The 25,063-nt window shown below is 36.9% G+C and overlaps 1 protein-coding gene across 1 annotated transcript in view; it reads right to left on the bottom strand.

Moving 5' to 3' along the window:
- Window positions 1–25,063, bottom strand: part of SOX5 (SRY-box transcription factor 5) — an 837,625-nt gene that overhangs the window by 233,358 nt on the left and 579,204 nt on the right. The window contains exons 7-8 of the mRNA XM_068970546.1: window positions 16,114–16,286; window positions 11,217–11,285 (exon numbers count right to left, since the gene is read on the bottom strand). Of these exons, the coding sequence (XP_068826647.1) occupies window positions 11,217–11,285; window positions 16,114–16,286 (242 nt within the window). The remainder of the gene's footprint in view (window positions 1–11,216; window positions 11,286–16,113; window positions 16,287–25,063) is intronic.

Below are 25,063 nucleotides of genomic sequence, written 5' to 3'. Positions count from 1 at the left end.
TCTGGTGGCTCAGTTGGTAAAAAATCCACCTAAAATGTGGGAGACCTGGGTTCGATCCCTCGGTTGGGAAGGTCCCCTGGAAAAGGGAATGGCAACCCACTCCACTATTCTGGCCTGGAGAATTTCATGGACTGTATAGTCCATGGGGTCACAAAGAGTCAGAAAGGACTGAGTGACTTTCACTTTCATAGCATCTACTTTAATCCCTTGAGAAAATTACTGTCTTATTTACTTTTATGTATACTATGGACTGGATAATGTGCCATCACTTTATTCATTCATATAGTCATACACTAAGAAATATTTTAAAGTTCTCATTATATGCCAATAACATTTACAGGTTCTTTGGATACAGTAGTGACCAAGGCAGATAAAATCTTTGACCACATATAACCTCATGCTAGGGTAGCAGCAATGGAACAGCAAAAACCAAGTAAACTGAAGGGGGTGATAGTGCTATAAAGACAAGCAAGCAGGACAAGAGATCAGAGACTGACTGGAGAAGGCAGGGACTACTTCATTTTCAGAGATGGCTTCCCTAAGGAGGATGGCACTGGGAGAGAGAGCTAAATGAGGTCAGCATCCGAGTTAAGTGATGAAGTGAAGAAAGCATTCTAGGTCACAAGAATAACAAATACAAATATTTCGATGTTAGAACATGGTTGCCACAGTCCTTGCAACCAGAAAGGACTAGTTTCTAGGGTGGGAGGAATGAGAGACAAAGTTTTAGGTTGGTACAATCAAGAATAGCCCAATACACTAAGGTAAGAAGAGTGAATTCATTTTCAGTGACCTGATTTTGAGTACGGTTACAGCTAATTGGGTTTCCCTAACGGCTCAGTAGGAAAGAATCTACATACAATACAGGAGACACAAGAGATGTGGGCTTGAACTCTGGGTCAGGAAGATCACCTGGAGAAGGCAATGTCAACCCACTTCAGTATTCTCAACTGGGAAATCCCATGGACAGAGGAGCCTGGCGGGTTACAGTCCATGTGGTCACAATGAGTCGGACACAACTGGGCAAGTACAAACAGTACAATTAAATTTAGAAGATTACTCTAGCAGCTACATGAAAACCTACTTAGCAGCTCAACAGAGTCAGTAGGAAGACCAGCTTGGTTAGGAGGCTAGTACAGTTTAGGTAAGAAATGATGATAACTTATACTAGACTGTCATGGGAGACGTTGCTCAATTTGAGGATAAAGGCCAATTCCAATGGATTAGCTGTGAGACATAAGAGAGTGAGAGGATACCAAGACATCTCCTAGGTCTTTGGCAACAACAACTAAGTAAATGGTATCATATCCACAGCAGTATATCAGGAAATAATGAGATGGGGGAGATGATCAAAGGTTCTGTTTGGGAAATTGAAATCTGAGGTGCACATCAGTTATCCCTTTAAATAGGCTGAGCAGACAGCTGGATATTAGACTCTGAGGTCCTGGTGAGAGACAGAGACTCTCCAGATAAATATGGAGTGTTGTCTATACGATGCTGTACAAAGACATTAGACAGGATCTTTAGGAAATAAATGGAGATACAGAAGTCAGATTATGGAGAATAACTGCAAGTTATCCTTTTAGGGATAGGAAAGAACCTACCAAAGTAAACTGAGAATGGGGAAGAAAAGCAGACTGTGGTCTTTTGGAGGCCAATGGAAGAGTAGTCCAAGAAAGTGCGAGTGATCAATTTAACAAATTCTGTGGTGAGGTCTAGCATACTGAAGACTAAGAATTAAGCACTTCTAGAATATTCAATGATAATGAAGCAACTTCAGCTTTCCTTTTGTTTCTCCTTCAAGGGAAAACAGGGAACCAATACGGTATCGTAAAGTCATACTGAGTTCTATTTATCTTTTCCTTCACAAATTATTTAACTTAATTAAGCATATTCAAAAGCAGAGACATTACTTTGCCAACAAAGGTCCATCTAGTCAAGGCTATGGTTTTTCCTGTGGTCATGTATGGATGTGAGAGTTGGACTGTGAAGAAAGCTGAGTGCCGAAGAATTGATGCTTTTGAACTGAGGTGTTGGAGAAGACTCTTAAGAGTCCTCTGGACTGCAAGGAGGTCCAACCAGTCCATTCTAAAGGAGATCAGTCCTGGGATGTCTTTGGAAGGAATGATGCTAAAGCTGAAACTCCAGTACTTTGGCCACCTCATGTGAAGAGCTGACTCACTGGAAAAGACTCTGATGCTGGGAGGGATTGGGGGCAGGAGGAGAAGGGGACAACAGAGGATGAGATAGCTGGATGGCATCACCAAATTGAGGGACATGAGTTTGGGTGAACTCCAGGACTTGGTGATGGACAGGGAGGCCTGGTGTGTTGCAATTCATGGGGTCGCAAAGAGTCGGACACGACTGAGTGACTGAACTGAACTGAACAATCATCTTCTAATTCAAGCAGAACTTCAAGCTGAAATAGTAACCTCAAGATAAGCAACTTGGTGAAAATGAGACAAAAGATAATTTAAGGAAATGAGAACTTAATTTTTTGGTAAAACCCTCTAATTTGTTTACCCTGAGATATTCAAGGAGAAATAATCCATTAAACAATAGAATAACCTGAAGAGGGAATTATCAGAAAACAAGTTTCTCATCAAAATTAAAAAGGTAACTTCTCAAAGATCCAATTAAAATTTTTAAGAGATGAAGTGTAGGTATCACCTAAAATGAAAAACAAAGAAACAGAGAACAAAATATGAACAATAAGAAACATAGTTACTAACACAAAAAATACAATGTCTGCCTAATAGGAGATTCATAAAAAAATGAAAAATAAAGAAGATAAAATAAGACCAAAATAATATAACTTTAGAATAAAAATTCATAGTTTTTACAAAATAAATAACAAAATATCAATATATCTGATATTTTTCATTTACAATGAAATGTCACAGTAAATAGAAGATACTAAAAGTTTTCAGGAAGGGAAAATATTGGTTTTCACCAACAGAAATATCAGATCAACAATGTATTTCTCTCAAATGCTACAAGATGATGAATCAGTTGATTTAAAATATAAGAAAAATTACTTTTAATTACAATTTTACTTGCGCCAAACTACTAATCAAGAAGAGGGGTAAAATGAAGCATTATTACACATGTGTACATTTAGAACTCTTTATGCCAAAAACTTTTATCTGGATGTGATTCTGATATGTGATTTATATCAGATGTGATTCTGGACCAAGAGAAGGAGGTAAACCAAGGAGGACAATATAGGAAAGAGTGATTTTTCCCGCCCTGGAGAACTATAAAGGGACATCCTGGAATGTCGGTAGGACTGACTAATTTAAATGAAAGTGAAAGAACCTGCCTTGAAGCAGGTATCAAGGAAAACTGGATTGTGGAGGTCTGGTTTATTCTTGAGAATTTATGGAGATGATAAGGCAAATATCTTGAGGAAGAAAGGCTAATGAAAAGGCAACTGGAAAGTTGAAAGCTACACAGAAATGAAATGAGGAGAATCCTATTAGACTATGAAGAAAAACAGGTAGTCTCATATTTTAACATAAAAATCATTCATTGATTTTCAATCTTTAGGATTAATCAACACATAAAGCACAATAGGGGTGTGTGTGTGTATGTGTGTGTGTGTGTCTGTTGTTGTTTAGTCACTAAATCATGTCAGACTCTTTTGCAACCCCATGAACTGTAGCCCACCAGGCTCCTCTGTCCATGGGATTTCCCAGGAAGAGTACTGGAATGTGTTGACAGTACCTTCTCCAAGGGATCTTCCTGACCTAGGGATTTAACTGCATCTCTTGTGTCTCCTGCATTCGCAGGCAAATTCATTACCACTGAGCTACCTGGGAAGCCCAGCTGTATATACATATATACACATATATATTATATATATATTTAGTGTAAACATTCAAATAACAGGAATCAGCACTTTTAGGTGTGAGAGAGGTGTCATCCTCATCCAACAAGGCAAATGCTGAGACATTATTTATAGTTGATTGAATGAGAAAAGAGGTGTACGTTAACTAAAGTTTAAAAATATCTATTAGAAGAACTTCAATGACATGTGCAACTATATTACAGGGTGAGGGAAGGGATCAGGAAAGGCTGCTGGGGTTGCAATACCAGAACTATGTCTTCCAGTTCCAAGTTAATGATATTTAAAGTTGATGAGTCAGACATAGCATTGTAATATCCAGGGAAGAGTACTGGAGTAGGCAGCCATTGCCTTCTCCAGGGTATCTTCCCGACCCAGGGATCAAACCCTGGTCTCCTGCATTGCAGGCAGATTCTTTACTCTCTGAGCCACTAGAGAAAGTCCATTTGATATACAGAAGTAAATAATAGAAAGCTACTAAAAATAAAAGCAGATTGTAAGGAGGCGCCTTCTGAGTAAAAATGTGGGCACAGTATAGAGGCCTGGGCTCTGGAGGGCTGTTTTTATTATTCTCCGGTACTCTTTTAGCCATGAGGCACACATAACATTAATAAAAAGTAAAACACATATGGGCTTCGCTGATAGCTCAGTTGATAAAGAATCTGCCTGCAATGCAGGAGACCCCAGTTTGATTCCTGGGTTGTGATATATGCACATCAATCTATCTGTATCTCTATGAACAAAGGCAGCTTTGTCCAGATCAAGAAATAATATGAATGATCAAAATTCTATCATTAGGCAATTGACATGAGATGCATTAAAAAAACAAAAAAGAATGCTGAAAGGGCCTTCCCAGGTGGCACTAGTGGTAAAGACCTCACCTGTCGATGGAGGAGTTGTAAAGATTCAGGTTCAACCCCTGGGCAAGGACGATCCTCTGGAGAAGGAAATGGCAACCCATTCCAGTATTCTTGCCTGGAGAATCCCATGGGCAGAGGAGCCTGGCGGGCTATAGTCCATGGGGTTGCACAGAGCCAGACACGACTGAAGCGACTTAGTACACATGCATATGCTGTAAGGATTCTAAAGTGGCTCCCTCTGAGTAAAAGGACAGACCTGCAGTTATCATCACTGCTCGCTTAGGACACTCATCTTCTCAATAGGAAATTCTCCTTCCAGAAAGTACAAGAAGAGAGGAAAATCATTTGTAAAGCTCTTACTTTGTATTCTCAGGTTCTCTCCTCTAAAAAATCTATCTGAATGCCAAGAACTATATCCTTTGAGGTGCAGTGCATTTTATTTCGTAGAGTAAAACATTACTCAGAGCTCGAGGAGTTAATACATTTCCTTCTCTGGTTGAAATGCTACCTTAATTATACGGCGTTTATTCTTGGCATTTCCAGTTTCCTAAAGAGACAAGGTTACTTTGCAATCTCTTTGTGCTCATGCATGTGTGTGGGGTAGTGCTGAGGGGGGGTAAAATGCTTCCAGCTTACCACACTCAGAGAAAGAAATCATAAATCAGCAGGTCAGGCAGGTACTATTATTTCACCTTTAACATTATTATGTTTTCAATACAATATTTGAATGGATTTCCTTCTGCATAATAATTTATCGAGAATTACCAAAACTCTTAATGAGCTCAGAGAATTCTGGCTCCAATAAAATGAAACCTTTATCACAAATTGGTTGAGCCTATGACTGCAACTTCATCATTCAATTGTATATAAGTCAAGGTGTATTTTTACTTTGTAGGAATAAGTTCCCTGGGAAAGAAAACTCATTTAAAAACTTTGGGCCATTAAACCTTAAATGGTAGAATATCAGTAAAATAAAAATGAACTGGACCAAGACTCGAGAAACTTGGAACCCAGCCATCATTCCGCAAGTAACAACTTATGTGACATTGGGAAAGTCTTCTAACCTTACTTGGTTTCAGTTTACAAATGTCAAAATGAGAGATGTGTCTAAATAAAGGCTTTCTAAAAATCTGTTGTAGTTCGAAAAATCATATAAATTTGGAACAGAGAACTTACAGTTTTCAGTGGCTGCTGCCATGTAGGTTATACTGTTTTTCCTAGAAATTATTCTTTTGCTAGAAATATTCATTAAATTGTCCATCATGAGAAAAACAGAAAGAAGCTTTTCTCTCTAACAACTTAGGCAAAAAACCTTTAGCATTGTGTGCTCACTGCATGCCAGGGATAATGCCATTTAATCCCTACACTAACTAGGTATGACTTAGGTTCTATAATCCCCATTTAATAGACTGGAACAACGAAACTCAGAAGGATTGAGCAGTTTTCCCAAGATCACCCAGCAGATGAGGTATAAAGATGGAGAATCTGAATCAGAGTTTGTCAAAATCCAAAGAACTTCCTCTTTATCTTTTTGTTTAACCATTTAATACACTTTAATTTCATACGGTTATATAATCTTATAACCCCCAAAGAATCAAGCTCTTTCAAACATACAATGGAATATACACATTGCACAGCTAAGAATAGAAATTTGCTTAGTCCTAGATAGAATAAGTCTCCCAAAGCTACTATTAGTCTTGCACATGCTTACTTTATGAATCAGAAATAATGACACGGGTTATTAAATACCAATTCTTTGCTCTCAAGAGAATACAATGAACAATAGCTGGAGAAGTTTATCAGAAGAGAGAATGCAACAAATATAAGTTTAAACACTGAGCTTCCATTTGGTAATCATGAAATTATGCATTTGAAAAGAAGTATAATATCTTTAAATTTACCTTTGAAAATATTTAAGTCAGTTTCATACTAGAGCATGTAGTTGAGCCGACCCCCTAAGATGCTAATAAGAATCTTAAATTCCATTAAGTATTACTGGAAAAGGGTAAGAAATTTAAAGCTAGGACCTGTCCCCCCCCCTTCCCCCCCCCCTACAGCTGTAGAAACTATGTCCTACACAAAGCTTCCAGACGAAAAGGAAACAAGTCTCTAGGAACATTCAGTTTGTTGCCATAATGGATATTGAGTAGAGGTCACTCATTCATTTACTTTAAAAGGTTTTGGTAACAGTGAATCAGGTCAAGATGAACCACTGGTCTAGGACCATAATTAGAAACATAAACCACCTAGAAATATTAGAAATAAGCTGATTTATTATAAAAAAAGAGATGAGTCAAAAATAAAATTGCTGAAGTTGGGCATTATAGTACAACCAATGCAGCAAAAGAAAAAGAAATTACCCTCAAAAACCTATAAGGATATTCTTTTCTGAAATATGTATAAAGTTAATGTTATATAATAATATGCATTAAAAGTTAGCAGCTGCTGCTGCTGCTGCTGCTAAGTCGCTTCAGTCGTGTCCGACTCTGTGCGACCCCATAGACGGCAGCCCGCCAGGCTCCCCCGTCCCTGGGATTCTCCAGGCAAGAATACTGAAGTGGGTTGCCATTTCCTTCTCCAACGCATGAAAGTGAAAAGCGAAAGTGAAGTTGCTCAGTCGTGTCCGACTCTTAGTGATCCCATGGACTGTAGCCCATCAGGCTCCTCCGTCCATGGGACTTTCCAGGCAAGAGTACTGGAGTGGGGTGCCATAGCCTTCTCCGAAAAGTTAGCTAGACACAGCAAATAAAAGTGCAAAATACTCCTTTTTAAGGACAATAAACAAAAATATTAAAGAAGAGCACTGTTGAACAATAGAAAGAGATTAAACTTTCTTAGTGTTCCTAAAACTAAGGATCTCATAAAGAGAGATGTTCTTAAAGGAAGATAGGATGTTTCTGATATTATGCATGATTTTATTTGTAGAATGAATTGATTTATGATCCTCCAAAGAATGACAGAAAGCTTTCTTAATTCTTCTTTTAATCCTCATGAGTCAGATATGTGAATAAATTTTGAAGACTAGGACTTTATAAAGTCTTTATAAAGAAGTAATGTTGATTGAGTTTTCAACCCAATTAAGATCATGCAATTTTAGAGCTGAGGTTGTTTTTTAAAGAGATAAAAACAGTTCATAAATAATTGGTCCTAAGTAATGAAATAAACTGGCTAATTTGCCAATCCTTATGGTATTCTCTTCAATAAATAACTATGGAGTAAAACTTACCACCGTTCTTGTATATCTTGAGTTGAAAAAATATATAATTAAAAGGTCAACAGAAATATTTTAAATAATCTGGTTCATTAGCATATGTGAATGTTTGTTCATACACACACATACAGACTTACTCTATGTTTTTTAAGTTGAGTGAAATATACTTCAAATGGCATAAAGATGACTAAGTTAACCTCTACTTTAAAGAGATATTATAAAAGAATGAGGAGAATTTTAGGAAACATCACCCTCCGGTTACTGTAGCTATCAAGTATGAAAATTCATTCTGCTCTCTTACCTATCAATCTAATCTATCTCACAGATCTGCTTAACCCATCTAATGTATTTACTGCATGTCTTTCCTAATATGTGCAGCAAGTTAATGTCTTATATATTTATAGTTGAAACAAAAATTGTAAAACCTGTCCTAGTTTTGGACTAATTACATTGTAGTCCACTATTATATCAATAAAGGAACTAAAAGGTATTTTTTTCCTAAGGTTGAAAGGAACAATTGCATAAAATATCTAAAAAATTCAAGCAGGATGAATAATGTAAGTGGTATGTTTATTTCTACAAGGTCTTAAAGCTTCATACTTAAGAAAAAAGTTGATCAAATTCAAAATATATTACATAAGTATTTTCAGTTATCAAATAAAATTTAATCTACAGCAAATTCTTACATGAGCATTGATTATGTATTCATCAACAAAAATTCATTTAATAATAATACTTGTTATAAATTTAATTTGCCTTCTACAATAACAGGTTTGATTTTTAACCTTCTACCTCCCTCTCCTATACTGCCAAAAGAAGGAGGAATTAAAGAAAAGGAAAATTTCTTAAAAGGAAATATGGTTAAGGATTTATATGGGGAACAAAAAGGATATCTTCTATGTTTTTAATCTTCTATTTCCACACATGCGACTACATCAGTGCTTCCCATAACTGTTTGAACAACTTCTCAATAGACTAATTTACATATATTGTGATTTTCATAACTATTGAGTGTTTGTAAGACAGCTCCAAATTAACAATTTATAAAATATACTTTAGAACTATTCTTTTAGTTAATGAGTATACTAGAAGCTGTGAAAATTGATTCCTTTCAGACTGTCACTCTTGTTCAGTACTTATTTCTTGCCTGAAACATTCCCAGACTTAAAAAAAAAAAATAGCTTGATGCTTTTGACTCTGTCAGTATCATTTATCTGTACTAACACTGGAAAGAGGACAAATACACAGATATAATACCCTATATCTCTTAATGTTTCCCCCAAATTGCCAGCAGTGTGACATTATTTCCTTTAGGAACTACCAGTTATTTATTTATTTATTTATTTATTTGTCTTTTCCCTATCCTGTTAACTAGTGGGGGCCAGAAGGGTAATATTTCGATCAAATAGAAATTCTAAGCTTCTAAAATTCTCATAGTCAGCAAAATTTCTACAAACAGTCAGAAAACTTTGCTTTGCTAACCCTAGTTCTATCTCTAAGTCATGTGATCTTGAGCAAGCCATTACAACTGGCTCCTGCTCACTAGAAGAGAGTCATGTGAGGTCATAATGAAGTCTTATCATTTCTAGAACAGTTTAAGGCATTTCATTTAAAAAAATGCTCTGACTTACAAATTAAAATGCTCCAAGCTCTGGAGCAAGAAATCTACCAATTTCCACATGTTGACATTATGACAGTGTTTTAAATCCACACTATTAACACAGTGGTCATAATTATAGAATAATTCCAAAAAAGTACTAAGGTGTCGAACAATTTAAATGGTCAGAAAATACAGCTGATTGACCCTTCCACACATTTACAATATGGGTTTGCATATAGTTTCGCAATTCCGTTTAACAAAAGATAATCTCAATCTCATAAAAATTATAAAAACAAAACTATTGGTATCCTCATCAAATTAAAGTGAAACCAAGTGACTTGTAAAGGCCCACATCACTCACTATGCAATTTTATCTTATTTATAACAAGAAATTGCCATAATAATTTTATTATCTTCAGTTTTCAATAGCCAAATCATTTTAAGTGTGGCTAACTTGGTACCATCAACTAGTTATATTCCAAGTCAGTAAGCTTAGATTAAACACAAAACCCAATAAATAGTTTTAAAGCACTGAATGAATAACCATACTCCAGATATGGACAGACAGACAATATTACATTAGAAATCTGTTGTTCATACTTAAAGAAGGCAAAGAGTCTTAGCTGTGATATTTCACTGATGATGTTTCTCTGTCTCATTAAAAGCTGTGACTAGCTTATTAAAATCTCAGATGGAACACGAATGATTGGCTATATAACCCACAGTATAGAAACTAAGGCTAACTGACCCAGTTAGAAAAAAATGGGATCAATTTTTTTTGTCAAAGAAGCCTAAATATGATAAACATGCAAATGAAATCATTTTGACATGTTTGCTTCTGTCATCTATGATATTTACACTTAAATATACTGGATTCTCAAGATACAGCTTCAAGAGAATGATGAAATTCTAACTGCAAATCTAACAGCTGCTTTAAGATGGATGATGTCAAGTAAGATATATCTTCTTCTTGCTAGTCACAGCAAATATATATTGACCACTTACTATATGCCTTGAAACTACACTGAAGTTCTCTATCCACAATTTTACTAAATCCTCATAAATACTCTATGAAATAAATGCTTTCAGAAAAGGAGTATTCAGAAAGGGAAACAGATTGTGTCAAAGTGTGTCTCACAAGCAAGTGGTGGCATGAGGCTACCCCAAGCAGCTTTGCTTCTCATCATTACAAGTTTTCACAGAAGAAAAATATGGAAGTTACAGAGCCCTCAGTCAGTCCTGGTTTCTCCAGGTAATAGAAGGGTGAAATTTGAGTTGAACACAAAATCATTACCTTCCCTGACTTCCACCTTGAATCCGTGTGACTCTTCAGCCTATTGCAAAAAGTTTTGAAAACCTGCGATACCTCTCTGCTTTGGTTCCTGGGAACCTTCCCCATTAAAAACATTTACATGCATGTTTTCAACATTAAAGAATAAAGAAAAGGAAACATTTCTCCAGAAAAGTTTCCTTTCGGAGTAAGATAAAAATTGCCACCAGCTTGCTATCCCTGAAACTCCTCAACACAGGCAAGATTCTGCCACTCCCGTGACAGGCAAGATTCTCCTGACACGGGGGGGCCACACACCACGACTGGGCTGAAAGTAGCTTTAATTCTGTAGCTCACTTCAGTGAGGTCATCTGAGAAACAAAATCTACTTCTTAATTGGAAGTCCGTATGAAATTATGATTTCTGACCTGGATCTGCTGCTGAAGCAAATTGATTTTGTGTTGTTGCTGCAGAAGTTGCTGCTGTTGTCTTGCGATCTGTGGAGAAATGGCACATGGGAAATTTAAGAGTGTATTGCAGTCCCAGGGGGAAATTCCCAGTGTTCTGTGTCACAAAGTTTGATACGACAATGATTAAACTCGTGAAAATAGACGTGTTCACGTCCCTACAGGACCAGCAATTCATCCTTAAGTAGGATCAAATAAGATATTTCGACTTTGGGAACAGATACGTTTCTTTTGGCCTAAAACAAATGAAGTCTAAGGCAAGACAACAGTGGTCCAATCCAATTTGAAATGCTAGAGTTTCAAAAATCCCTCTCTCTGGCAATCTAGTAAGGAGGTACTGTCTCTGACATCTTCAGCCCTTAGAAAAGGAAAATAATGTCACACATCCTCCTGTTTATGAAACAGAGTCCAGAGTAGCACCAAGTATTAAAAGATGCTATATTCTTTAGTGAGGTTTTGGTACATTTCTGTGTCTCGGTGAAGGCTGTCATTTCTGCCTCCCACAAACCCCTAACTCCCAAGTCCTCAGTACATTCAATTCCAGTCTCTGCCCCAACTCTCTACTAAATGGATTCTTAATAAAGTCACCAGTCACTTCCAATTTGTTAAATTCTGACGTGTTTCCTAGTCCCCACGACTTGACTTTTCATCAGAATTCAAGACTCAAGTGCTTTCCCTTGCCTGCATTTTCTCCCTTGGCTCCTCTATCATCACATTTTCCTGGTTTTGCTCCTGCCTGAGTCTGATCCTTCTCAGAGACCATCAGTGGCTCTCTTCAGTCGTTCAATATTGTAAGCTCAGTTTTAGACTCTATTCTTTTCCTTCTATATGTCCACACATATGTCAAGTGATTACAAATTTGTTTCTCTAGCCTGATCTTTGCTGTAAGTGTTAGACCCATTTATCTAACAAACATTCTCAAAAGCACTCCAAATTCAACAGATTCGAAACTAAACTCAAGAACTGGCCCTCAATGTGGTCATCTTAAGTGTTTTCTAAGCCATACTACCACAATCTCCCCGCCCCCTCACCGTTATTCCTTTTTATAACATCCTTTACCTACTTAACACATTCTATGAGGTTATATTTCACGTTTGTTTTAATCAACAGATTTCTGTCTCCTCAGAAGGAATCCATAAATATAGTGATGTTAGGGACCATGCTGATTTTCCTTTCACCATTTACACAAAGTCTGATGCAAAGGAATACAGAAGGAACACTTGATGCAACATGTATGAGTGAAGAGATGAGAAGAAAACTTTAAACACTTAATTATATGAGATAGGGCAGGAAACCTTCTCACAAAAATGTAACTTCTGACCTCATAAAACTTAGAGCTTTCTTACAAATAAGCTCTAATTCTTATTCCTAATGCTATGATCACTATCATTTTCATTATGAAAGTATATTCTTTAACCTCTGCTTCAGAAAGCTAAAAATTCAGGAAAAAATAGATACAGGGTCCATTAATTACTATGAATGAAGTTGGGTCCTCATAGCTTCACAACGCATTTTTTATTTCCCCTGTATACACTGGAGCAATTATAATTATTTTAGTACTTTCATTTTATCTTAAGAAAACAGCTTAAAGAAATTCCTTTTTATTTTCTTGAAGAAAAGTAGGAAAGGAAAAGGTAGAAAATAAAATATCACTCTCCTCTTTAATCTGGTTCTTTCCTCCCACATATCAATATTTCAGCTGATATTTAAATCTTTTTATAAGTGTCTTAAAATTTTCTCAGGAAACTGACTACCTCATAGACCTCCACATTCCCTCCTGTTCTAAGTCACTGCTGGCTTTGGCCTGTACTGGTGTGATAGCCTCCTATTTGCTCTCTCTGCTTCTGCCCTTGCTCCCTGAAGCCTATTATAACCTAGCAGAAAGACAGATCATTTTAAAACATGTTGTGTCATGTTATTCATCATTTCAAAACCCTATGTCTCAGTTTCCACATAATGCCTGCAAGGCCTTGTATCTTTCCAATCTCATCTCTTCTCTGTCTCTTCACTATTGCCACACTGCTCCACCATCTGTTGAACACACCAAGGATACGCTTATTTTCCAAGAATACTTCTGCCTCTGGGCCACTGCACGTACTCTCCCCTCCATCTAGAATAATCTTCCTGGATAACTACACTGCTCACTCTCTCACCACCTACGAGTTTCTACTCAACTGTTATATTGTCAATGGGACCTCCCTGAACACTCCTTCTAAAAAAGCCTGCCTCTCTACCTGGCACCCTCATCCCTATGTCTCTGCTTCATTTTCAACATATATTTAACTGATTTATTGTCGATCTTTTCCTAATTAGAATTCAATAAATATGGGATTTTTGTCTATTTTATTTCTTCTGTATTCCATTAACTAGGACAGAATCTGGCATCAAATTGGGGCTCAACAGTGGTAGCTCAGGTGGTTAAGAATCCACCTGCAATGCAGGAGACCCTGGTTTGATTCCCTGAAGAAGATTGGGAAGATCCTCTGGAGAAAGGATAGGCTACCCATTTCAGTATTCATGTGCTTCCCTGGTGGCTCAGATGGTAAAGAATCCACCTGCAATGTGGGAGACCTGCGTTCAGTCCCTGGGTTGGGAAGATTCCTGGGAGGAGGGCATGGCAACCCGCTCCAGGATTCCTGCCTGGAGAACTCTCATGGACAAACGAGTCCAGCAGGCTACAAGCCAGCAAGGTGTGCCAGAGGGGACCTGAGAGAGCAGAATGGGCTCCAGGAACCTGACCTGTAGCCTCCAGAAGGGATCTTCTCCCAGGCTGTGTAGGCATCGTTACCTGGCACCTCTCCAATACAAGGGAGACATTTCAGGAAGTACCTAATGATTTCTTAAGTTCCCTGGTGGCTCAGAGGGTAAAGCGTCTGCCTGCAATGCAGGAGACCTGGGTTCAATCCCTGGGTCAGGAAGACCCCCTGGAAAAAGAAATGGCAACCCACTCCAGTACTCTTGCCTGGAAAATCCCATGGACAGAGAAGCCTGGTAGACTACAGTCCCATGGGATCATAAAGAGTTGGACACGACTGAGCAACTTCACTTTCTAAGGAGAATGTCAGAGTAAGTAAAAAATTCTAGAATCTGTGGAAGATGTCTGAGAATAGTCCAGGATGTGAGAAGAAAAAGTAAGGTACATTGCTCTCCATTAATTATTGCCAAGATTTTTGAGGACAAGCATGCTCCCAAACCCATCAAAGTATGGATTCGCTACAAAGAAGTATCTTCATCTGAGCTCCAGTTTTAGAGGCTCCTAGGATTTTCTGAATTCAGACAGCTAAAAGTATTGAAGGCTGTTCAGTTGCAAAGTCATGTTTGACTCTTTATAACCCCATGGACTGCAGCATGCCAGGCTTCCCTGTCCTTTACCATCTCCCAGAGTTTGCTCAAATGCATGTCCATTGAGTCAGTCATGCTTCTAACCATCTCATTCATCTGCTGACCCATTCTCCTCTTGTCTTCAATCTTTCCCAGCAACAGGGTCTTTTGCAATGAGTCGGCTCTTCTTATGAATAAGAAAAGAATGGTGTTCTTCTAAACTGCTGTGGGCAATCACTATCTGAAGTTATTTTGTTAATTCTTCTATTCCTCTTGATTGTCTCTTTCCACTAGAATTTAGGGGCTTTGTCTTTCTGTTTAATTGAAATAACTTCAGTAGTTAGCACAATACCTGGCCCACAAGAAGCACTTGATTACTTTTTTTTTAAAAAATAAATTAAACTTACCTTCTCCAGGGGTTTAAACTATTCTCCTCTATGTAGATAATCACAGAAACTAAGCTCAGCCGTCTGTTTCAAACTATTTATTGATAAAGAAAGCTGAGCACCAAAGAACTGATGCTTTTGAACGGTGGTGTTGGAGAATCCTCTTGAGAGTCCCTTGGACCACAAGGAGATCCAACCTGTCCATCCTAAAGGAGATCAGTCCTGAGTGTTCATTGGAAGGACTGATATTGAAGCTGAAACTCCAATACTTTGGCCACCTGATGGAAAGAGCTGACTCATTTGAAAAGACCTTGATGCTGGGAAACATTGAGGGCAGGCAGAGAAGGGGAAGACAGAGAATGAGATGGTTGGATGGCATCACCGACTAAATGGACATGAGTGTGGGTAAATTCCGGGAGTTGGTGATGGACCGGGAGGCCTAGCATGCTGTGGTCCATGGGGTCACAAAGAGTCAGACACGACTGAGAGGCTGAACTGAACTAAACTGAATATTCTTTCTCATAGGTTCAGATGGGCAACCTGAAGACAGTTCTAATTCAATATAAAAAAGCCATCTGCTTTTCCAAATCTACCTGCCTTTGGACTTTCCCTGTCACCCAGGCTCAACCCTTTTCCTCTCTCTTTAGCCCACTTAAAAAAATTTGACTATACATGATTCTTCCACCCGTTCTCCATGGTCATTACACTGTTTAAGTCTCATGTCTTATTTAGATTATTATAATAGACTCCTAACCAAACTTCCTGCCCCATAATTGGAAATTTACTTCACTAGTTGAATCCTATACCTAGCCTTCAAAGCTCAGACCAAACAGGTCAAATGAAAGCTTTCATAACATCCCTGACTAGAAATGTTCTCTTGACTCTCTCCATGGTTCTTTTTGTATTTCTCTCTTATCCATCACCTTGATTACTATCACTTCCATGTTGCATACCACTGAAATAGTTGATAAGATTTTTCAGATCAGTTTTTTTGTTTACTTTGGTATTCTGCCTTTTTATTATGCAAGGTAGAGAGGAGAGAAGCTTTTATTGATTTGTTTGCCTCACAGAGTGACCTATAAGCTGCAGGCGAAACAATGCCTGTGCCTCCAGCTCTTTCTAGACTGTTTGTGTCTCTACTTCTGACTCACCTGTTCTTGCTGCTGCTTGGCCAGCTCCATTTGCTGGCGCTGTTTCTCAATCTGAGACGCAGCCAGTTTCTTCTGCTCATCATGGGCAGCCAGCAGCTGCTCTCGCAGACTGGTTAGCTGATTGATCATACCCATGAGCTGCCTCTCCTTCTCAGCTAGGCTTTCAGGAGTCCCTGAGAATAAGATGGCAATAAGATGTGTGAAAAATGAGAAGAGAGTGGTTCCTCAATGACAATGACTAGGGTATGTGGAGAAATATTACAAATAAAAGGTTTGGCACCCAAACAAACATGTACTTACCTTCTTTCAAACTGTAACTCAATAGTAAAAAGTGATGGCTATTTATCCATTACAGAATATCAGGATGAACAGATATTTTGATTATTTTGTATTTATGACAAGTAACAATCTATATAGCTTTTTTCCCTTTAATTTTACAAGTAAATGAAATACTTTTGGCTAAGCATATATTATTCTTAATGTTCTAATCTGGGGCCTGATAGAAATAAAAAGAGGTTTAAAGCACAGTTCTTGGCTTTAAGTAGTTTTTAAAATCAAATTAAAGAGTCAAGACAAAAACACGAAAACATAATAACTTATTAAGAGATCAAGTTATCATTATCAGAGATATCTCCTTTTCTTAAAATCAGAATTTTTAAAAATCAGAATTAAGGAATCCTACATTTAAAAAGAAAAAAAAAACAACTATTAACCCATCAAGTTTTAGACTGTTTTCTCAAATGACACTCAGAGGCTTTCTTCAAAGATAGAATAGAGCTAGCAGAAAAAATATTCAAGTTTGAGAATATAAATTTATGCTATCATGAAATAATGAAACATAGCTATAAAACTAATGTTATGGCCACTCAAGGTTACAGTTAAACCCAAAATTTGGAGGACAAATCACACAATAATTTAAAATAAGCAGTATATTTGAGATATTTAAACCACACCAGTGAATCTTCTAAGTCAGGTTAAAATACTGATTTGTTACACCAGAAATGTGAGCAGTTCACTGAAATAGAAACAGTATCACTTTTAATTGTTCTTTTAAGATTCATGAGAAAGACAAGACCCTATGGTAAAGAACTAGCAGTAGGAGAGAACACACTTTTTAATAAGGATTTTCACTTCAAACATAAGACACTAAGCACTACTTCAATAATGTATTTGCCACCTGTATATGTGAATTAGATAGAAAGATCCATTATAACTCAGTCACCATTCCCCATCTCACTACATTTCTCTTCATCAATTTATGCTAAAAAATCATGTGCTTTTAGGAAGTAGTAAGTAGATTATAATTTTCATGTGCCCATTTGAAATGGAAATAAAAGTTCAAATATAATTTACACAGGCTATAGAACAAATATCCAGAAAGGAAGTTCTGAGTGGAATAGAAGGCAAGAAACATATCATATACTCCTTATTATAAATTCTTATTCTTAATCAGGACAGGTGCTCAATAAATTGTTAAGGATTTATTATACTCCAGATATTTGTATTCCATTAAACAGAAGAAAATTTTTATAAGAATAATAACAATATGACTATTCTATTTAGAATCCTAACATTAAACAATCTAAATATATATTAGAAAGATATTTCAATGAAAATATTCAAATGATGGTAAAATGTATATCCTCATACACCATCAGCAGAGGAGTAAATTGCTATCACATTTCTCAGAATATACACTAGGAAATGTGATGCATATCATGTTTTATAATACTCATAAGGAGATTCAGGACAAATCCTAGATTTTTGGCAAGATGCAAGAACCATTTACTGAGAGCAAAGGTCTGAGAAAGAGTTTGGTTTATGGGTGAGAATCAAGGAGGCAGTTTCATTTCTAAACATCTAACCCAAGAGAACTACAGGATATGAAGTATTAATAAAGTTCTTATATGAAATATTAGAAACAATCTAAATACCAAATCATCAAATAATTACAGGACATCCAGGTGGTAGTATTTTGTACCCATGAAGAAAAAGTATTTTAAGAATATTTTATAATATAGGAACTTGTTCATGACATAAAGCTAGCTGAAAAAGTTGGACAGAAATGAAACGTTTGTATATAAACACTTCAAGGCATGCACATATCTACATTTATAGAAAAAAAGACTGGAAGAAAGTTTATCTATATATTAATAGTGCTTATTTCTAGGTGATGGGTCATTAAATGGGTCATTGTAATCTTTTCATATTTGTAACATCTATAAAATCTTCTACAATGAATATTATTACTATTATTATTATTACTTGGCAAATACAAGTATTTCCTGTAAATACATATAATTAAAAAGCTTATGGTACTATTATCTATTTTATAGCTAATATAATACCAATCTATAAAGAAATATATATATATTTGATAATGGGTACAAACAAATATCATTTTGGCATTTAGTATATGAAATATTAACAAAATCCTGTCTTCACTTAGTCACATAGACATCAATATTTTTACTTGAAATCTAATTTTATGGTCTCTGTTCAGTTCTAACTCTGTGAACCTTTATCCAACTTCCCTTCATCTTTCATGTTTCAGTTACTTGCACTCTTGCGTGTTTTAATTTATGCTAATCTTGCTTCGATTCCCTAAGAACGAAGGCTTAAGAGACAAAAATACCTTACATTTCAGTTCTTTCTACTGCCTAGTGACTATAGAATGGCTATCATGAAAGCAATTCTTTTAATTCTGTAAGTTCCAGAGCAGAAGTGCACACCAGAACATTCCATAACCCAATGTGAAGGAAGTCATAAAGGAAGGGAACTAGCTTCAGTCATTCCAACCTCAGGAAGAGATATCACCACGTAAACATTGCTTATATTCTTTCATCTTCCATATTTGATTCACTGGGAATCTTCTCATCATTAGACCATATTGTAAATCAGTCCACGTATTTTCATTTCCACTAATGCCCCTCATTTCAGGCTATTACCATCTAGCCTCTCTTGCCATGACTCCCCCAACAGTTTCTAAACATTCTGTCTCCTACTTCTCCTCCTAAAACCCATTCTTCAAACACACGTTCAGAGCAGTCATTTAGGAAGAAATGCCTGATCATGTCAGGCTTCCCAGGTGGCTTAACAGTAAAGAATCTGCCTGCAAGGCAGGAGACCCGGATTTGATCCCTGGGTCAGGAAGGTCCCCTAGAGAAGGGAATGGCAACCACTCCAGTATTCTTGCCTGGATAATTCCATGGACAGAGTACCCTGGCAAGGCTACAGTCCATGGGGCTGCAAAGCGTCAGACACGACTAAAGCGACTTAGCATGCACACGCATCAGCTCATATCACACAACAGAATAAAACCATTTCAAAGCTTTATACTGGACACAGAATAAATTCCAAACTCCCTGCCCTTACAGAGCCCTGAATGATCAGGCCCTTGCCTTTCTTTGGCATTATCTCCTCTCCCATTTTCTCTGCCAAAATATTGCAGTCCCATTGCCTTCTTTCAGTTTCCCGAATACCAACATGCAACTTGTTCCCATTTTAAGGCCTCTGTATTTCAAATATTTCCCTCTGGTAAACTTTTCCCCTAGGGTTCCTCAATCTCAATGCCATAGACATTTTCATTTGGATGCTTCACTTTCTGGGGAGTCATGCGGTATAGATGCTGGTAGCACACCCTGCCTAGTTGTAACACCTCAAAATGTCTCCAGACATTACCAAATTCCCCTGGCAAAGAACTACTAGCTTTTTGTTTTTTTCTTTCATTCATTCAACATATATGCACAGAATTCCTCCTGCATGCTTCACACTATTGTAGGAGTTGGGGGCACTACATTGTACAAGCCAGACAGAATGTCTGCTTCAGAGAGACTACATTTAAAGAGAGGAGATAATTAACCAACCAATCAACCAATCGACTCCAATCCATCCAAAGAGTAGCTTAAATGCCAACTCCTCTCCCAGAGTGCTTTTCCTGAACACCAAAATTTAAAAAGCCACCCCCTCCTCTTCTATCACGTGACTCCACCTTTATTCTGTACTTAGTAGTCAACACCATATGCTGTGATGTTACTGATATTTATTTATTGAATCTCCCAGTAGAGAATAAGCTCCATGATAGCAGAATACTAGCTTGTTTTGTTCAACACTATATCCCCCGAGTAGTGCCTCACACATGGTAGACACCCTGTGTGTGTGTGTGTGTGTGTGTGTTAGTCACTTGGTCATGTTCAACTCTCTATGACCCCAAGGACTGCAGTCCGCCAGAATCCTCTGTTCATAGAATTCTCCAGGCAAGAACACCAGAGTGGGTTGCCATTCTTTTCTCCAGGGGACTCTTCCTAACCTAGGGATAGAACCCAAGTCTCCTGCATTTCAGGCAGATTCTTTATTATCTGAGCCAACCGGGAAGCCAAGACACCCTATCACTTTTTATTATATGAATTAAGTAAATAAACTTAAGAACAAAGTCCTTAATTGACTGATAATGTAAAAATCTATGCAAAAAGATAAAAACCTTTATTGGAATGATTAAGGATGGTTTCAAATACATTTGATATAATGAGAAAAAAAAATCTTTGGAAGCTGATAGTTCCCAAATATTGTTCTACCAAAACAGAATAGATATTTGGCTCGAAGTTGAACAATCAAAATCACAGTAAATTTTTGGAAGTTTTGATCCAAATAAAGGAAAAATAAAAGGAAGGAAGAGTCACTCAGGAAAGGAAAAGGCCTAGAATTTCAACACTAAAAGTAAATTAGAGATCATGTTTCTTCCCTTGAAAACATTGCCACACATTTAGTTCTTTGTTTCAAAGCAACAGTCAATCTTTGCCAGGATGTTTTGTTCTTTTATTGCTGGTGTTCCTTACATTATCACTGTTATAATTTGGATAGGGCTCTACTCAATTTAATTGTTTTTATGGAAATGTTGCTGCTTTCAATCCGTATTCCACTTGAAGGATCTAAAAGTCATTCATTGTGTTGCCCTTAAAAATTCTGCCTAGTGAAAGAGTCTCTACTAGACTGTAAGCTCCAGAAGGGCAGAAATCTGTCTACTCCATTTGCTATCACTACATCTCCAGAACATAGCACATGGCAAGACAGACAGCAGTATTTGTTGAATGAACTAAAAATATAATGAATAGAAACTAACTTAAGGCATTCTAAATGTATTACTAAAGCTTTTTTCAGTGGCAGTCTTATCCAACAAGAGTAAAGTGTTAGACCCCAACATCACAAGGTATGAATGGCATTATTCTGATTCATCAAAGGAATATTTAAGTTATCCAACCTACAAACATCTGTGAATAGGTCTTTTTCACTGACAATGAATGCAATCAAACTTTGATAAAATTTAATTACATACCCTTTACTGCAATATAGATATTCTTAGAAATTGGAATCAACTAAAATTATTTCAGGGGTATTATCATTTTCTACATGACAGTTTACATTGATATTCTAGTGTACATTGCTAATATGATAAATATAGTTACTTTTGGGTTTCTGCAACTTACTTTGAAAAAATAGTTCCTTTTTGCTTCAATACCTTTATTTTTTGGCTGCACTGGGTGGCTTGCAGTTTTAACTAACATCAGGGATTGAACCCCAATCCTCAGCAGTGAAAGTACAAAGTCCTAACTACCAGGGAATTCCCTTTGTTTCAATATCTTAAATGGTGGACTTTGGCTTGGATTTTAAAATATATATATAATATAGAAAGCTATCAGTTTTAGGAGCGACTATAATTAGAGTGAAATGGAACACTTGAAAAGTAGCTATGGTCTTTACCATTGTTACCCCATGACTGGATATTTTGTTCCTGGGATTTTTTGAAGAAGATGTATGTACTATCATTGTGCAGTGAAAACAAGTACCACTGTTACTTTTTATTAAAAAAAAGTACAGTTCTATACAATCTCTTATTACACAGGTCTGCTTCCCTGGTGGCTCAGAGGTTAAAGCATCTGCCCGCAATGCGGGAGACCTGGGTAAGATCCCTGGGTTGGGAAGATCCCCTGGAGAACAAATGGCATCCCACTCCAGTATTCTTGCCTGGAGAATCCCATGGATGGAGGAGCCTGGTGGGCTACAGTCCATGGGGTCGCAAAGAGTTGGACACAACTGAGCGATTTCACTTTCACTTTCACTTTTTAATGGAGATTGTAATTCTGTAAACTCCTCCCAAAATTATTCCATCCACTTACTTGGATATTGTACTTAAAATGTAAAACAACAGTTTAAAAAATATGACATTACATTTGCTGCATGTAGAGACTGGAATACAGTCAATAATAACTATCTCAAAACATGGCATGGTTTGGTCATTCATTCATGAAATACGTACTGGGTTCCAAACTGCGGGCTACTAGTAAGGTAGGTAATGTACAAGGACAGTTCACCATGTGAGTAGGCTAAAGATGGGTGTATCTTAGAGGGACTCTTCATCTAGCTGTCGTGGGTCTGAATATGTTTTCAAGTTTTAGAGGATTTTAGAGATCACCCATTCCAACTTTACTGGAGACTGACTACCAAGCATCGTGTAAACAGCACAGACTTTGAAGACAGAATTAAAGTTAGCTCTTGATTCTCTCATAACTAAACATATGGTTTTGGATAATTAATCTCTTTCTTTGAGATTCAGTTTCTTCCTACCTAAAATGGGAATAAATGACTTTGTTACAATATTCTGTAAGGAAGATGTTAATAAAGTGCCTGTACATAAGTGGGCATGTAATCAATACAACTGTTTTTAAATGAGTGGATGAGGAAACAAACTAAAAGAGTAGCTGATTTCCGTAAGTCCTTGAAAGAATCTGGGCAACAAGACACCGCATCTTTTTGACTGCACCATGCTTCTCTAGGTAGAGAATACTGCTGCTGTTAAGTCGCTTCAGTCATGTCCAACTCTGTGCGACCCCACAGACAGCAGCCCACCAGGCTTCCCCGTCCCTGGGATTCTCTAGGCAAGAATACTGGAGTGGGTTGCCATTTCCTTCTCCAATGCATGAAAGTGAAAAGTCAAAGTGAAGTTGTTAGAGAATTGTTCACTTCAAAAAAAAAAAGGCTTTAGGTTAATTCTGTTATCCAGTGATCTGGACGGCATAAGCTTTGGAGTCCCCATGTACAAGAAAAATAAATAAATAATGTTTTTATAATTATTTTAATTTTAGAATCTTCACACCCTTCGCACAAATGAATACTTGTTAAATGAATGAATGTATTTTTAAATGAGAAAATGTGGAGGAGAGCATATTTTTATTTTCAATAATAAAACCCAGATTAACTATGTAACAGTATCTGCTTAAAACATGCTTTATTAAGTCCCTTCAGTAAAAGGTGTGTAAAACTTAGCTGGTGAACTGGATTATCAATTTACAGATCCAGGAGAGCCAGTGGCTGACTGTTCCCTTTCTATCATTTGCTGTGCTTATACACTGGCATAAGGACTCTGGCTTTCTAAGACAGAGTAAGTAATTGATTTGCAGAAAACATAAAGTCACTTTCTGCTTTTATATACACTGCCAGACTTATTTTAAAAATTTATATTCTGTACACCAGTAGTCTTTCTTCAGTTCTTATGAAATAGTTTTTACAAAAACTGAAAACATTACTCATAACCAACTACAAGGAACTATAAAACAAGCTTAGTAGATTAAAAACATTAAACATTTACTTTATTTAGAAGTAAATGACTATATGTTATGTACCTTCCTTATGGCTGTCTCTTATGTTAAACAAATTCTAGATCCAAAAGTTCCCTCAGAAAATAATCAGCATTTCCAACCCCTCTGAAAAAATGTGAAGACATATATAAATATATATATGTATATATTTTATGCACAAATGAAATAGTCACAAGGTAATTAGCAAAACGTGTGTTTCTTAAATAGTTACTGGATTTTTAAGAGTGAGTTTAAAACAACTTCAAAGTTGTACAAATCCTAACGTATCTAAATGCTCAGATTTTTAGTTTCCTTGTTTTAAATTTACAAAAACCCAGGGATACCTTTTACTAGATTACCTAAGACCTGATTCTGGTTCAAGCCTGCTTATTTTCAAATTCGCTAATGCTATTTAAAGAGAACTATCTCTTACAAGTCATATACTAAATCTACATATCTCTTAATTCTCAAAATTTTATGTCACCTAAGAGAGGGTCTACTTTAATCGACATGTTGAAACTATGAAAGCATGTCTGTAATTCATGAGTTCTGATAGACCATAGTATTGCTAAATAGATTATTTCATTGAACTCATTCTAGAGCTGTTTGGTGTGTTTACTTTTATGTCCCATCTTTTAGAAAGAAAGGAAAAAAAAAGTATAGCTTTTCAAAAGAGCCATTTTTTCATTATACCAACTGCAGCTGGCATTTTCCTGAGTATCATATACAACACTTGGTTGACCTAAATTAATGTATCCTGAGCAGGGTGAGAAGCATCTACAGGGACATCAATGGGAAAGAACGCAAGAGTAAAGAATTCTTCAAACAAGGCAGGTAAAGAGACTGATTTAGACTTTTCTGAGTGGTCTAGCCAGAACACCTCTCGAACAATGCCCTGCTTTCAGAAACTGACCAAAACAGAAATATTTAAGAGAATTTTTACATGCAGATATTTCTGTTATAATTCTACAAATAAACTGAACTCAGTAAAACACACATTTTGCAATGACTTTGTTGCAAAACAAATGATCTGTTTAGATTAGCCAAAGCTGCCATGGATCCCCAGATACTGTCCTCAGGTGAAGTGCCAAAGCAATGACCTTCAGTGTAATGGAATTTCATGCTAGCTGAAACAATGTGTGATGCTACTGGCTGCCAACTGGAGTGCAGGCACTGTTTTTTTCCCCTTTTCAGTAACTATGAGGCTATAAAAAATATTTCTCCACACAACCATTACTTCAGTGCTTCTACTATAGATAAGGTCAAAACCTCTGCAAACTGGCTCGTTATACTATATGACTGATTAGAGAAGAAAAAAT

This window comes from Capricornis sumatraensis, chromosome 4 (assembly GCF_032405125.1).
Source record: "Capricornis sumatraensis isolate serow.1 chromosome 4, serow.2, whole genome shotgun sequence".
Classification (NCBI taxonomy): Eukaryota; Metazoa; Chordata; class Mammalia; order Artiodactyla; family Bovidae; genus Capricornis; species Capricornis sumatraensis.
Note: the sequence above shows the minus strand (reverse complement) of the source record. Positions and strands in the feature narration are given on the sequence as shown.